Here is a 14,065-nt window from a genome sequence, read left to right as displayed (position 1 = left end):
TTCAACAGGATTACATTATGAAAAAGAATACAGCGTAAGAGACTGAGACGGTAGGACTGGACTATCTTCCAGCTTTGAAAACTGTTTTGTTTTGTTTCAGTGAAAATTTGAACTTTTTAGTAAATCCATTTTTTTACCACACCAGGTTTCAGTCAAGTCATCTTTAGCTGTTGAAAGGTAACAGACATTTTCTTCGTTTTGGCACTGTTAAATGTGTGGATAGAAGAGAATGAACTGATCACATTTCTATTTTGCCTTAGATATCTCAATGTGCATAGGAACTGATCTAACATATATAACAAAGTGAAAACAATACCAGAGTGTTTTAGTGAGAAGAAGAGTAAGAAAGAGAGAAAAGTCAAAATAAATGTAAATACAAGAACAAGTCTGCTCAGGAAATTATTGATAGGGTAGAGTATTACTTTTCTGCTATTAATGAAATCTTCCTGCACATAATTTGTTCTAACACTTCATCAAAACACATAAAAATACTTAAGCTCGTTTCTTTCCCTTACTCTTACCTTCACAGTATGTACTCACCATTCTACGCAGAGGCATGGAGGTAAGATTAAGATGGAGAACGGGTCTTTTCTTCCCCTTTCACGGGATTTTTTTAAGATGTTTGGTATTCCTTTGAAGACTACAGCAGTAGTTTACATACTGGATATTTATCACTCGTGTGGGGGGTGAAACACTAACTGTACACCATACTCCCTGCCCTCTTAAAATATTAATTGATGAGTAACCATTTATGGAGCTTCATAAAGTATTAACTCTTTAAGTGGGGAAGATCTCAGTTTACCAGCATAGCACAAATCCTACATGATTTAAATCCCACGCAATCCTATTTAAATCCAAAGAGTTTCAAGATGTTTATGTCAGTTCAGTATCTAGTATTAACACCTGGTTTTGAAACCTCACGTAAGCAATATTGCTCTATTGGACTAGCAGAACAGGGGAAAGTAAGTTCAATCTTGTTGACCAATGTGGGGATATACATAAATTAAGTCTACATCTTGAACTTCAAAGTTTAATGCTTTTCTTGGCTTGCTGCTTTTCATCAACTTCCATTTCATGTCCTACATATCAGGTTAGCTAGTGTTTGAACAATTGTGCTACATCTCCCGAATTGCTATACCTGAATTTGAATATAATGGTCTGCATTTCCCTGAATACTGGCCACTGGATAGTCAGTGTATGGAAGTGTCAGACTGAGTCAGACTCATTTATTTTGTGAAATACATAGTCCAGATGCCATATTTATTTGGAGGTTTAGCCTTTTTTTTTTTTTTTTTTTCATTTTTCAGCTATTCAACTTACCTAACTGACCCAAGTGTAAGCAATTTGTTAGGTCCATGAAACTGTGGTTCAAAGGAAAAATTTGGAAGCTATCACACCAAAGATGCGTGACTGCAGTACATCACAATTACAGCTGGACTTTATAAAAAGTAGATGGAAATGGGCAAAGCTGTGAAAAAACCCTTTGGTCTTCACAGATATCCACTGATATCTACAAATAAGTAACTTTTGAATGACAGATTGCCTGCAAAGGCAGGGGCAGGGACATACCCCTTCCAGGACGTATGGCAGAGCCTGGAAGATGTTTAACATACTTGAAATGAAACACTAATAGCTTGAAGATCAGCAGTGCTGACCAGCCCTGCTGGTACTAGCTCAAATATCACAGATGCTCAGCGCACCCCCCCCCAAACTTAAAAATGGTAAGGGAATTTTCTAAGATATACCCAATTGTCTATGAATACTCCCAGCCATTATTCACAATACAGCAATAATGACTTGACTCACACCTAAAGAAATCAGCAGATGGGCTCTTTCCTCTTCATATAGAAATGTCAGTTAAATCTAAGAAGGATAAAAGCTAACAGACTTACATGCCAACTATACCAAAACATAAAGAAATATTGCCAGGTGTAGCAATCTTTTCTTTAGCCACATATTCCTTCAAATTTTAGGGTTTTTTTTTACTAAATTCCAAGGTATCTTTACATAAGAGACATCAGAAATATGATCTTTGATTGCTGGCACTAGATTTCTGCTTATATTGCTAAGTTAGTGATTGTACGAGTGTGCAGTGTGTCCTTAATTGCTACCACCAGGAGGAAATTTTCCCTTAGGATTCATTAGCTAATGACTTCCTCCCTTGCTGAGCTGTAAATCTACAAAAGTCTTTGGCAAACTGGTAATTTGCCTTCTTGGAAGCCAGATGTGAAGGACCCAAACAGGTGGGAGCCATAACTACAAGCATATGAATGTAATAAAATTAGCAATTACATATATTTGTATGGTACCCTCATAAAGTTATTCTCCTAGTAAACTTTAAGTATCCACTCAAGTCATACTTAGGTGTGAAGTAAATGCTTTCAAGAGCCAATAAATTAATTTAATAAATGAATTATTAGGTTTGCAACATTCTTAAACATTCAAGCTCTAGGGTTTTTAGCACAGTAGCAGTATACATAGTGCTACAGGCTTACTTATAGCATGTTTGCTACCCTTCAGACACCTATTTGAAATTATATTAATGAAACAGTACACTGGAGGTACTACGTGTAAAGTACTTGAGGACACATAATCCAAAAGACACAGTCACATTATATAGCAATATATATACTATGCCATAAGGCAAACATGTACTTGGAACACACAAATGGATTTGCTCTTAGGGCCCAGGAAATGTGGTGAATTGAAAGTGTATTTCAATTTCCTCATTCTGAGCAGTAGTACCGAAGTCCAGGTGTTAAGGTGCTCATGCTGAGGAGGACATGCATGAGTCTAGTCTTTCAGCTTTCAGCATCCGGGTGTGCTCGCCTGTAAATACGCTCCTAATCCACAGGAAAAGGTGGTGGGAGGCTTTAGCATTTATTAAAGAGTGTGCTGCTTCCCTGTGACAGGGGTGTGTGACTAACACGAAAGTCATTCTTCCAAATTTCAGCAACTTGGTAGCAGCCTGAATTTCTGCCTCTCAAACTCACGCTAGTCAGGAATTGCAATATCTCCTCCTTGTCATCTTCTGAGTACTGGCTGGAGTGTGCTGGATAATACTCTTTTTCTGGACTTTGGTAATACAAGGCACTATGTGCCACAGTTGTCTACGATTACACAGTACTGGAAGCAAGCTCGCTACATTAGTTCTACATTAGTTTTTCAAAACTGTTTTTCCATGGAAATGTTTTCAAATGCATTTTGAAGGCTGCTATTATCCATGTTGTTTCTGTTCCTATATTTGGAGTCATAACAGTGTTTTGTCACAGAAACAAGTCATTGTGGGGTAATTAGACACTGCACACACTGTTCTGCAGTAACTGCAGCAGACACGAACTTGTTAACCTATGCTACAGAGAGTACCTGAAGAAAGCTTAGCTCTCTGTGAATGACGGGATAGCTCCCTCAGCAGGGGACACTGCGGGATAAAAGCTTGCACACAGGCCCTTGGCATGCACTGACTTATGCCTTTGTCAGTCTTTAGCTTCCGAAGTACATCAATTCTTTTAGGAAAAAACCCCCAAAACCCAAGCACAAACAACATCTTTATGAAATCACTGAGAATTTTTCCATCCTGCTGTTTACTAGCACCAAAACCAGAAAGCTTATCTCATTACCCCAGTGATCAGAAGGTTCTTTTGACTCCATCTAGTGAAATGGCAATACAGTGTGCTTTCTGATGGTATTTGCTGTTCTAAAATGTATATACACAGATCATACGTTTACTCAAAATATCTGTATGCAAGTAAGGGCATCAACTGCACAGTCATAGCTTTTGCTTATTCCAGCATATCGCTTCAAATGCTCACAAGACTGGAAAAATGGATGATAATAATATTTGATTATAAACCAGTTTGTAGCCTATTTGTTCTCCGGCCAGATGTGCCTCATTCCTGCTGTCATCCCTGCAAGCGCATGGATGCACAAACAGCAAGAAGAAACCCTACATGCAGCACTTTCTCTCAGTTTAGGACTCGTGCTGGTCAGTGCGTCCTGGGCCCAGTGCTTGGTGACCCAGTGGGAACGTCCCTCAGGTACGATCGTCATGAAGTGCCTGACCGTGTCAGCGGCACCTCGAGCTCCATAACCACTGGCCCAGCACTGAGTGAGGACCACAGCTGGGAGCACAGAGCCCACCAGGCCCTATGCACAGCCTAGCACACGTGAGGAGCTGGTGCTAGCAGTGCAGTGAAGGCTCCAGTTACTTTTGGGACCTCACTGGAGGGGGGAGGGAGGGGGGAGGCGGGGGCTGAGCTTCCCACTGGCCAAATAACAATTCAGCAGTTCCAGAGAAGTGGTCTCAGGGGGGATCTAGGTACCAATCAGCCGGATCCTTTCAGAGCCTGGGGTTAAACCAATAACCCGTTTACTTTTCATTTCCCATTAAAGAGGAAGATTGCAGCAGTGTCCCGGTAGTGCTGAATGTGTACAGTGAATGGTGTATGCTGTTGCTGCTGGGAGAGCTCTTTTCTTTTAAAGAGGCTGTTTTGCATAGGGAATACCTTAGCTGTCCTCCTTGGAGTACAGCATCTAATAAAAAAAAAAATAAAATCCCAAAGCCCACGTCAGAACTCTACCCACGCAGACAGATAATTTCGACTCGCTCTCCAGAAACCTAGCTATAACTGTGGAATAACGTAGCAGTCTTCCCACGTTAGACCCAGGCAGCCACTGCCTTTAAACTTGGGCCAGCACAAACCTTCCCTGTCAAGTAGCTGTTTTGCTCATACAAAACACCTTCTAAGGCTCTACCCAGCTGTAAGCTCCTAGTGATGAGGACCTCCCTATTTTCACATGTTTACACAGCACATAGCACCACTATGAAGTTCACAGGAAGATCTGTCAGGTGCTATCATGATATCAATCATAACTAAGTAATAGAGGATCAGTAAAAGCACATTATCCACATAGGCTGCAAAGAACATTCATTATGTAAGGTTACTACTTTTCTCTGTTTACCTCTCTATCTTCCAAGTAACACACTGGCAGGCAGAAAAACTTTTCATATGCAAGTCAATTAACAATTCAGAGGTCATGCCATTTGAGCTGGAAGTTGGTTTTCAGTAAGGTGAATTGAACCACATTTAAAAATTAATAAATAAATAAAAGGCTGTGGGGGGAAAAAAAAAAAAAAAATCCTTTCCTGGGTGATGTACACAAGGATTATTGTGCCAAAACTGTCACTTAAATCCTGTTTCAACTGCTGGCTCATTAAACAGTGAAAGTTCACTGCTGATGGGTCTGCCAGAGAAGGTGAGGCAGGTGATACACCCCAAGCCCCCAGACAAAATTACCTTCTCTGAACCTGTGAGAAAAAAGAATCTTTCCAACCATGAACAAAACCCTTTAAGTGATCTGATGCTTGGTGTGAAAATAGCTAACAACATCTATTAGCATCGATCCCCTCCCAGAGCCCCACCACTCCCCCAGGCCCTTACTTCAATAAGGAGAACAACACGAGCAAAAATCCCCCAAACCAAACATCTCAAAAGGCAGGTATTTCCCCAGTTCAGACTCCTGAGCTGCCCAGGTGACAGGGAGAATTCAGGAGTAGGAGTGTCAGAGCAGGCACCGCAATCAAGAGGTAGCTCATAGCACTCTACCACTGATCCTGGCACAGGGCTCCAAATAAAAATCAAAGCAACGCATCTCTTTTCAAAACAAAGAAAGAGTAAAAAAAAAAAAAAAAGATCTCAGTCTCTGAGTACCTACCTTTGATTCCTGGCTGGTAGTTGATGCTGGAGAGGGGGGCTGCTCCACTTCATTCTCTTTCTCCACACCATCCACGCTGACTTCAGTCGTGCTGCTCGGAGGAATCATTTTACCTCTAAAACACTGCTACTATCGGGAAAAAAGCTACAGACCTTTCTTGCTTTTTTTTCATTTAACGTCCTCTTTCTCCTCTGCTCTTCTAGAGCAAATGAACTCCAACCGCTTGGTTTCACTACATTTGCAAGACTAGAATTCTCTGGATTTTCTTTCTTTTTTTTCCCCTTCTCCTCCTCCTCCCCCTCTTTCTCCTCTCCCTTCCTCCTTCCTCCCTCCCCTCCCCTATGTTCTGATGCAAGGGGGGTAAGTTATCGATGGCTCTGTAGGTCAGTTGTGTGCCTGCTCCTGTGTTTTCCCCGATCCTCCTCCCCTCCGTGTAAAGCCCAGAGGTGTGGAGCAGAGTCGTGACCGTCAGCCCCGCGATCAGAGGGGAGTGAGCTGAAGCAGAAAGCCTGAGCCAAACACACACACACACACGCACACGGGGCACTGGAGGGAGGAGTTGTATTTCTAATGCTGTGAATAGCTTTGGAGGAGCATGTGCGATAGTAGTGGAAGAAAGTAACGCATGCATGCACACACACACACGCACACAGAGAGGCAGGCAGTGTATGTGAGGTTTGGAAGCATTTTTCCTTTTAACAGGCTAGAGAAGGCAGATTTTGAAGGGCAACTTTATATTCTTGTAAGGCTTTTCCTGAAGAAGGACTCTAGAAACAGAGAAGAAAAATGAGTCTTCCCTTACCTTGTCCCAGAGAAGATTATTTAAAATCCTAGCCACCCAGTGTCTCTAAAGCTCCCACCTTGCCTTAAATCCCAAACTTGCTAGCAAGTGACAGGACGGAGTCAGGGGAGAGTCACCTGTGGATCCACGTGTTCTTTGCTCCCCTCCCAGGCAGGGAAGCCCAGCGCTGAGCCATGCACACGCAATCAGGGTCAGCAGGAGCTCCCGCTACTGTGTGCATCCTATACCTGTAGGTTGTCATAGTGATAACACTCCATCGGGCAGCAACGGAGCAGAGGCAGCCATCGGGAAGGGCCTGCTGGCTTCCCCCGGTGCTGCCATTCCCGAGGATGCAGCACCTGAAGTCACGCTTGGGGCTGCGGTAATACCAGCAGAAGGTCAGCACGACTTTGCTGGCTGGCTCAGATCACTTTATATTGCTCGAGGTTTTGCCTCTGATTTAAATCTGCAAAGGTGCCTGTCAGCTCTCTTCCTTGCTGCATTAAGGTCCGTATTGTGAAAGGTTGAATGGATGCGCTCCCCACCAGATATACGCTTTGCAGAGCAGGAGCTGCTCCATATGGCTGGTGGAGACGCCTCTTTCATTTAAAGAAAACAGAAAAAAGCAACCCAAACATGTTTCCAATAAGCAATACTTAGATCCTGGAAAGCGAGAAGAAAAAAATTGTCCCTTAGTTGATCTATACTGGAGGTCCAGGTGTTTGGAGGTGATTTGCTGAGGTCCGAGTCAGAGAGAAGCTTCAGTACCTTGTAGTTCTGGGAGAGGGTACCAGCTTCCCTTCCAGCCCCATCCCTTTGAAACACAACTGCTACCTGGAGCTGCCTTGCAGGCCCCCTCCACCTCAGATAATCCATGCATGAAAGTGAAGGCAAGTTTTCAAGATAGTAGGGGTTATACGGATGAAAGCCAGAGAAGAAATTGTCCTGCAGCCTCCGTATTCTTAATAACTATACAGAAGCCAGGAAAAAAAATAAGCTTTTCTTTGAATCCCTGGTGAATTTTCAGGACTGGCAGTTAGATGGGGAAAAAAGCTCTATTTCTTTGAAATAGAGCACATAAGATACTGAAATATTTAGCAGACAATAAACATGAAATGCTGCAATGCTATTTGTACAGCTACTTCAGAGCAAACGTGTGTCTTAGGAGTCTGCCAGTAGAACCTTATTTGGCCTGTAGTCGCTAACACTATTACAGAGATCAAAACAAGAGCACTGGTTGCTGTTGAGGCAGTGTCAGTGACAAGTGAGGTTGAAGAAAAGAAATACAGAGCTCAGAGGGACCGATTTGGCAGGTAAGTAAAAGAATTTATTTCCAAGGGTTAGATTTCCAAAATATAGCAGTATCTTGGACTGTTTTCTTCAGAGCTAGAGGAATTCTCCAGGTGCAAAGCTCATTTCTTCCAGTTAGCAAGCGAGATGTGGGCTTTGCTGTAAAATCAGCCTCTTAGCAATGAGCGGGGACTGGGCAGAGTCACATTTTGGGAGAATTAGGGCAGCTGTGGGCAGCAGAGATCTTGGCAGGGCGACAGCGATTGAATGCTCCGGCAAGTGGTATCCTTCCCTGATGGTCCAGCCTAGCACAGCCAAGTCAGGGCCAGGGCATGGCGTCTACCCCCCGCAAGGACTGTTCTGTGTCCCCAGCAGTGTGACAGGTGAGAGTCATCAAACTAATTTTTGTTCAGTTCCCCAGCAGTGTTGTGAACCAGTCTTTCCTGTTAAGAGTCTCAAAAACCTCTTCTTCTGGTGAACTTGTAGGTCACCTTTGAAATGGACCTGGAGTGGCTGGTTAATAGTTAATGCTCTAAATGTTGTAAAATCCTGCACAGATTTTGTATGAAAAGCTTGTAACGTCATGACTGTGTAAGTGACTATCATACCACTCTCTAGTCTTTTTTTTTGTTGTTGTTGTTTTACCAAATTAGTACTGACACCTGCTGCACTCCCTCTCTTCTCCCAATTACTCACTTGTCAAACACGACTGATCTGTCAGTTTCTTGACAATTAGCCTGGGAAAGATGAGTCAAACCTAAAATCTTACCAAAAAAGCAGAAAGGAAAAGCTGGATTTCTTACATTTTTATTTCCTTCCACAGGAGCTGGCTATTGAAAATCAAATATTTGGTATAGCAAAACAGACTGATTGAATTAGATGAACTTGCATCTCCCTCTCTCTCCCATGCTTCACTCCTGAGAAGCTGGACTTGTGATTACTGCCTATCAGTCTCTAAGTGAGGGTACTCAGCAGAAATGTGAGCACTGCAGCACAGGGCTAAACAAGAGGAAATTGAACAGATTCTCTAGTGAAGAGATGAGTGTAGATTTCTGGAGTGGAGAAAGGCAATTTGGATGAATAAAACATGAGAGCTGATGCTCAGCCCCCAGCTGAAGTTGTTGCATCACATAAAGGCGCTCGAATTTTGCCTGGAGGCACCGCCAAGCATTCCCCTGCGTGGTGGTCCAAGGCTGATGGCAGGGGTGCTGCGCCTTGTCCGTCCTCCCTTCCTCCCAGTCCCTGGCCCTGCACACAAAGGTGGCAGGGTGTGATGCAGAGCCGTCCTCTGCGCCGGGGCTCCAGCAGTGCTTTCTAAGCTCTGGCTGCAGCCGGCATGACAAGAGTGTCCTAGAGGCTCCTGACACCAGGTATATATACACACTGCTGTACTGCCAAGTCCTATGTGCTGCAGAGGTCCACGGTGGCAAGATTAAGCTGACATAGGGGTTTTGGCCCATGCCATGCTCTTTTGCCTTCTTTCTCTGGTAAAGACATTCCTCTGAAATATTTGAGCACCTTTCTGCAAAAGAGGGACATGAGTAGAGCTGGATTTTACCAAAGGAAAGATATGAAATCAGTACTTATCAAAAGATGTTATTCCTGTTTAGACCCCCATGTATTTACTAGAGAAAAAGAAGAAGTAAAAAAGGAGGGAGGGAGCTATAGGTGTCATTATTCACTGCCTGGTGCATAAACCATCCCATACTCCTCAGCAAAGAGGGTATAAGGGAGCGTATAGAGACAATACTACTGATAAATGGCACTGGTTTAAATCATGACGTACCTCTCTCTCGAAATGTACAAAGCAGTGAGGAATCAGGCTGGTTGCCACCAAGGCAGAGTCCTCGAAGGAAAGAGGAATTAAGCCTACTGAGAGTCCAACTTCCAAGAGGGTGCAGACTGAGCACCACAGAAAACTATTAGACACAGAAAAAAAAGTTGTAGTTCTGGCACCTACAGTTAAACTTGATCAGCCTCTCCCCAGGTTCCTCAGCCCAATTTGTGCGTGTTCCAGGTGAGAAATCGTAACTTCATTTCTTAGTCAATTCAATTTTGTCTTTGTGGAAACTGGCAACAGGATACGCTTCTAGTGCCATTTGTGATGGGCATTTTACTTTTGGCACGGTGCATTTGCCCAGATGTACTGGTGGAAGTCTTCCCTAGGCTCTCCTCTCCAGTATCTGCTGTCACTCCCAGCTGGCTACTAGACTGCAAAGACCAGACCATTGCTCTAGTGGAGTATCTGCCTGTGGTTCCAAGTAACAGACTTGTGGGCACTTCGTGCCAGCAAATATTGTACCCACAGAGAAAACAATATTAAAATTGCGTGAGGTGGCTGGGGCTTTTTGTTTATAGTCACACCCCCCCTTGCTTGCTTTCAGTACAATCTTGGCAGTTCATCGAGCAGCTAACATAGAAACAACCCCACCGCATTCTGCTTATCAAAATGCCATCTAAGGGCTACAATCGCCGGCTTGTCAAGCTAGAAGCACAAGCTGGTCAATGCTCTGAAAGCATTCCCAGTACTAATGTGAAAGCATTCCCAGTACTAATGGGATACTGGTGTTTTGCATTTTGACTAAAATGATCTCAAAGTACTTTTTAGACCTAAAGTATTAAGCCTCGCACTGCTCCAGGGAGTGATTATACTGTAGGAAACAGTAACAGTGGAGGAAGTCAAACCAAAGATTTGTGCTTGTACTTAAGCAGGGTGAAAATTGGAACCTCAAACCCCTCTTTCTCTCCATCTACAGCAATGCTACAGGGAGCGATGCAGAGATCACACTGCATCTGGGGCGACTTGAATCTGTCTTTCAGAGACGTCACGATGAGATTGAAACACTGCTACCCAGATATCTAGACCAGGAGAAAGAAGAATGCTGCCTCCTCTTGTGACAGCAAGAATGTTTGAGAAGGGGAGAAGAGGATGTAACTATAAAAGATGGAATTTAGCCAAGATACAGCATGTAATATGTTCAGTCTTACAAAAAGCATTGCAATACCTTTAAATAACCAGCGACAGTCCTGACCTGATTTTACATCTCCGCTGGCAATATGATGCCTTCTCACTTTTTATAGGAATGCGATATAAAAAGAAGAGGCCTGTGGAATCAGTAGCACCATTTCCTGCAACTCACAGATGCTCCTAGAAATTCCTGCCATTTACTGACTTCGTTCAATATGACTGCAGCAGGAATGCCCTGAACCAGTTCAATGGGTTGCTGCAGTGGGGATTTAGCCATGCACTAAATCCTTTCAGGGTATCCATGCTCCAAATATTTTAAGAGATAACAAAGATACGATAATTAACATCGTCTCCTCCACTCTTTCTGGGCTCTGCTTTAACCTCACTTCTCTTTTCTTGGATAGTCATTAAGACTCTTCCTGATGGCTCTCAGTATCAGCCAGAAGGGTGTCATATAATCATACCATCTCAGCCAGCAAAATCTACCTCTTTTCCTCAGCCTTTTCTGGGGTGGGAGGAATCCCCCACAGGGTCACCACACTGGATCATGGGCTTTTTTTTTTTTTTTTTCTGAAAGGCTTTTGATAGTACAGAGCTTTCAATTGCCTCTTTCTTTCCTAGATCTTCCTTGACCTGAATTGCCCCTTAAATTCCTTTGTGTGGTTGTTAGCCTTTCCAGGCATGAGCTGGGTATTACAGTTCACAGGGCTTTACTGGATTTGACTCAGGTTCCCATTTTCTCCATTCACTCTGGTATTGAATACCGTCATCATGAGCTATTTCTTAACTAATGTCAGGGAAAATGCATTGAGAGCAACATTTTGCTTAGACTGTAAATAGAATCCAAAATAAGAACTGGCAAACGTTCCCAGCATAGCTGGTGGTGAACACAAGGATATGTATATGCAATTTTTTTCATACAGATATCTCATGGCTATGCACCAATTTTTAAAAGGCTGTGCATGCACAGTGTTTCCCATCTTAGGTAGTTACAATGTGCCTGTCACTGTAATATTTAGGCACAAACATGCATGCTGAATGCAAAATAAATCTCATGTCAACTGCAAACCTGCAACAGTTGTGCTATCATATTTTGCTTTGGAAGAAAACAGGATTTCTCAGTGCGCCAATGACCTTTGTCAGGAAAGCGGGGCTTTTCTACAGGGCGTGGTAGAACTCAGTTATGCACAGCAAATCTTTTAAATGCCTTTGGACTCTACAGGATGAAAAGCTTTGTAGAAATATCAGAAATTATCATTATCAAGATTACCATTCCACGCTATCAGATTAGTGCATGTGTCAACTGGAATAGAAGTGTGTATGAGGAGGGTTGCCCACAATTATGTAACTTATTGTAATGATCTATTACAGCTCTCAAACAAGAATAAACAAAATAAATGCTCAGCCTGTTATAAATCTGATGGGAAAGTGAATACCTTACAGCCCAAATATATTGGGTTTGTTACTTGAATCTTTTTAAGATGCAAAATTTGAAAGATATTGATGGTAGCTGGGTTGTTATCTCTCTACATATTAACCAGTTCAAAATAAAAATGGGGAGTAAAATTTGAATTGAGCAAAAAATAAGGGTAAACCTTAAAAACACTGCAAGAGTAAAACACTATAATGATATTTATTATTTTCTTTAAAGCAATAAAAACTCTTAGAGTCCAGTGCAAAATGATAATAGGAGATTAAGTTTGTCTTCTTGGTAAAGACAAGACTATCACTATCCTATGAGCCTATCGAATATAATCAATACCTATTTAAAAGGTTTCAGGTCAATTTAGATAGAAAAAAATCAGATCTCACTATTAAGTCTACAAGCAGTGATAAAACCAGTAAGCATTGTAGTCGAGAACCTTTCCAACCAGATTTCTTCATAGAAATAACATCCATTTTTTAAAGTGCTCCAGTGCATACCACTGCTGTATATTGTTGCTTAAAGCAATAGGGAAGAATATGATCACTTACTTCCCCTTGAAATCTCAACACACAGCATTCTAGAGTCACTGCTTCTTTTCATAAGTACATGTCACTCCTTCTTATTATTCAAAGCGGTCAAGCTCAGCTGCAAGAGCAAATGATTTCACTAGCAAAGGTAATCAAGATTTTTGGAAGAACAAATGTCAGAATAGAAATAAAAGAGAAGTGAGGGGAAAATTGTCCAAAGTATGAGTGCCTTTACCTTCCATATTCATTACTATTTCTATTCTTCATTGGATTTAAGAAAAAAAAAAAAATCACTTAAGGTTTCCTTATGTTTGTTAGTCATACCCACTGCAGTAATAACACTCTATAATTGTCATTCTGGTGCTTCAGAGTGTCTGAAGTGTTCAGGCAGAAAGGGATTGCACACCGGACCCCGTAAGAGCTGGACCTCTCCTGCTGTTTCCATGGAATGGGTTATCTCAAATTCAAATACATAATAACTGAGCTCTGTGGTTTCAGACTTTGAGTAAGCAGGATACTGAAATATGTTGCAGATTTATCCATATAATTGGTCAAATTCATTTTGGTAACCGAGACACTTAAAGTTACATGAATGGTGATTTAGCTAACATATATCCATATGATCTTAAAATTCTATTTTCGTTTTGTAGTCCATGATACTTCTGTGTCTTATTAGTCTCTTTTACTAGACCATGAGGAAAGAAAAGACTACTGAGCAATGAGCATCAGGATGGCTGAAATCTGGAGGAAAAGCAAGTTACTACAAATTCCTAGGGAGGGCTAGTATTTAGAGTTCTTTAACTTAGCCAAAGCAGAACTAACAGAACCACCTGAGCACAGGTGGTTGGACATATGTAAATTCAGCAGACCAACAATTAAAGAAAGCAGCAGTTTATGGCAGAAGGGATAGCCATTGTCTCATAATGTCGGGGATTGTTTCAAACTGGGACATTCTTCTGGGATCCCAGATACAAGGAAACCTGCAGACTTGGTAGTCCACACAATCAGAACATTCAAGAGATGCAGACATTAGGAAGATATAACTTCAGTCAGAAAAAATCTTTCTTTGATTCACAAGAAAATATGAGAAGGAAAGTACTAGTAATCAACCTGGAACACAAAAGATGAGATTGTCTTTCCCAGGGGACGTGACCAGCCCTTGGATATGAACTCCCGCAAACACAGAAAGTTTGTGTCTAAATTGTGAGCCTTTCAGGCTAGGTATTGTCCTTCTAATTTGAGTTTGTACAGCATCTAGAAGCTAGTTTTGTTTTCTGTCTGGTCTTAGGTATTACAGTAAAACAAATAATAATTTTAAAATAAGCGGATATGTGTCTACTCAATCCCAGCGGCACTGT

The 14,065-nt window shown here is 42.1% G+C and overlaps 1 protein-coding gene across 2 annotated transcripts in view; it reads right to left on the bottom strand.

Moving 5' to 3' along the window:
- The window catches only part of STAC (SH3 and cysteine rich domain), a 75,073-nt gene extending 69,029 nt beyond the window's left edge, over window positions 1–6,044 (bottom strand). Inside the window, exon 1 of one of the 2 annotated variants that reach the window (XM_049817130.1) lies at window positions 5,716–6,044. In XM_049817130.1, coding sequence (XP_049673087.1) covers window positions 5,716–5,823 — 108 coding nt within the window. In that variant the 5' untranslated portion in view covers window positions 5,824–6,044. Of the gene's footprint in view, window positions 1–540; window positions 650–5,715 lie in introns of those variants that run through there. The other variant, XM_049817131.1, reaches the window with a different exon arrangement.
- Window positions 6,045–14,065: the final 8,021 nt, after the last annotated feature.

The sequence above is a fragment of the Accipiter gentilis genome, chromosome 14 (genome assembly GCF_929443795.1).
Source record: "Accipiter gentilis chromosome 14, bAccGen1.1, whole genome shotgun sequence".
NCBI classification, from domain to species: domain Eukaryota; kingdom Metazoa; phylum Chordata; class Aves; order Accipitriformes; family Accipitridae; genus Astur; species Astur gentilis.
Note: the sequence above shows the minus strand (reverse complement) of the source record. Positions and strands in the feature narration are given on the sequence as shown.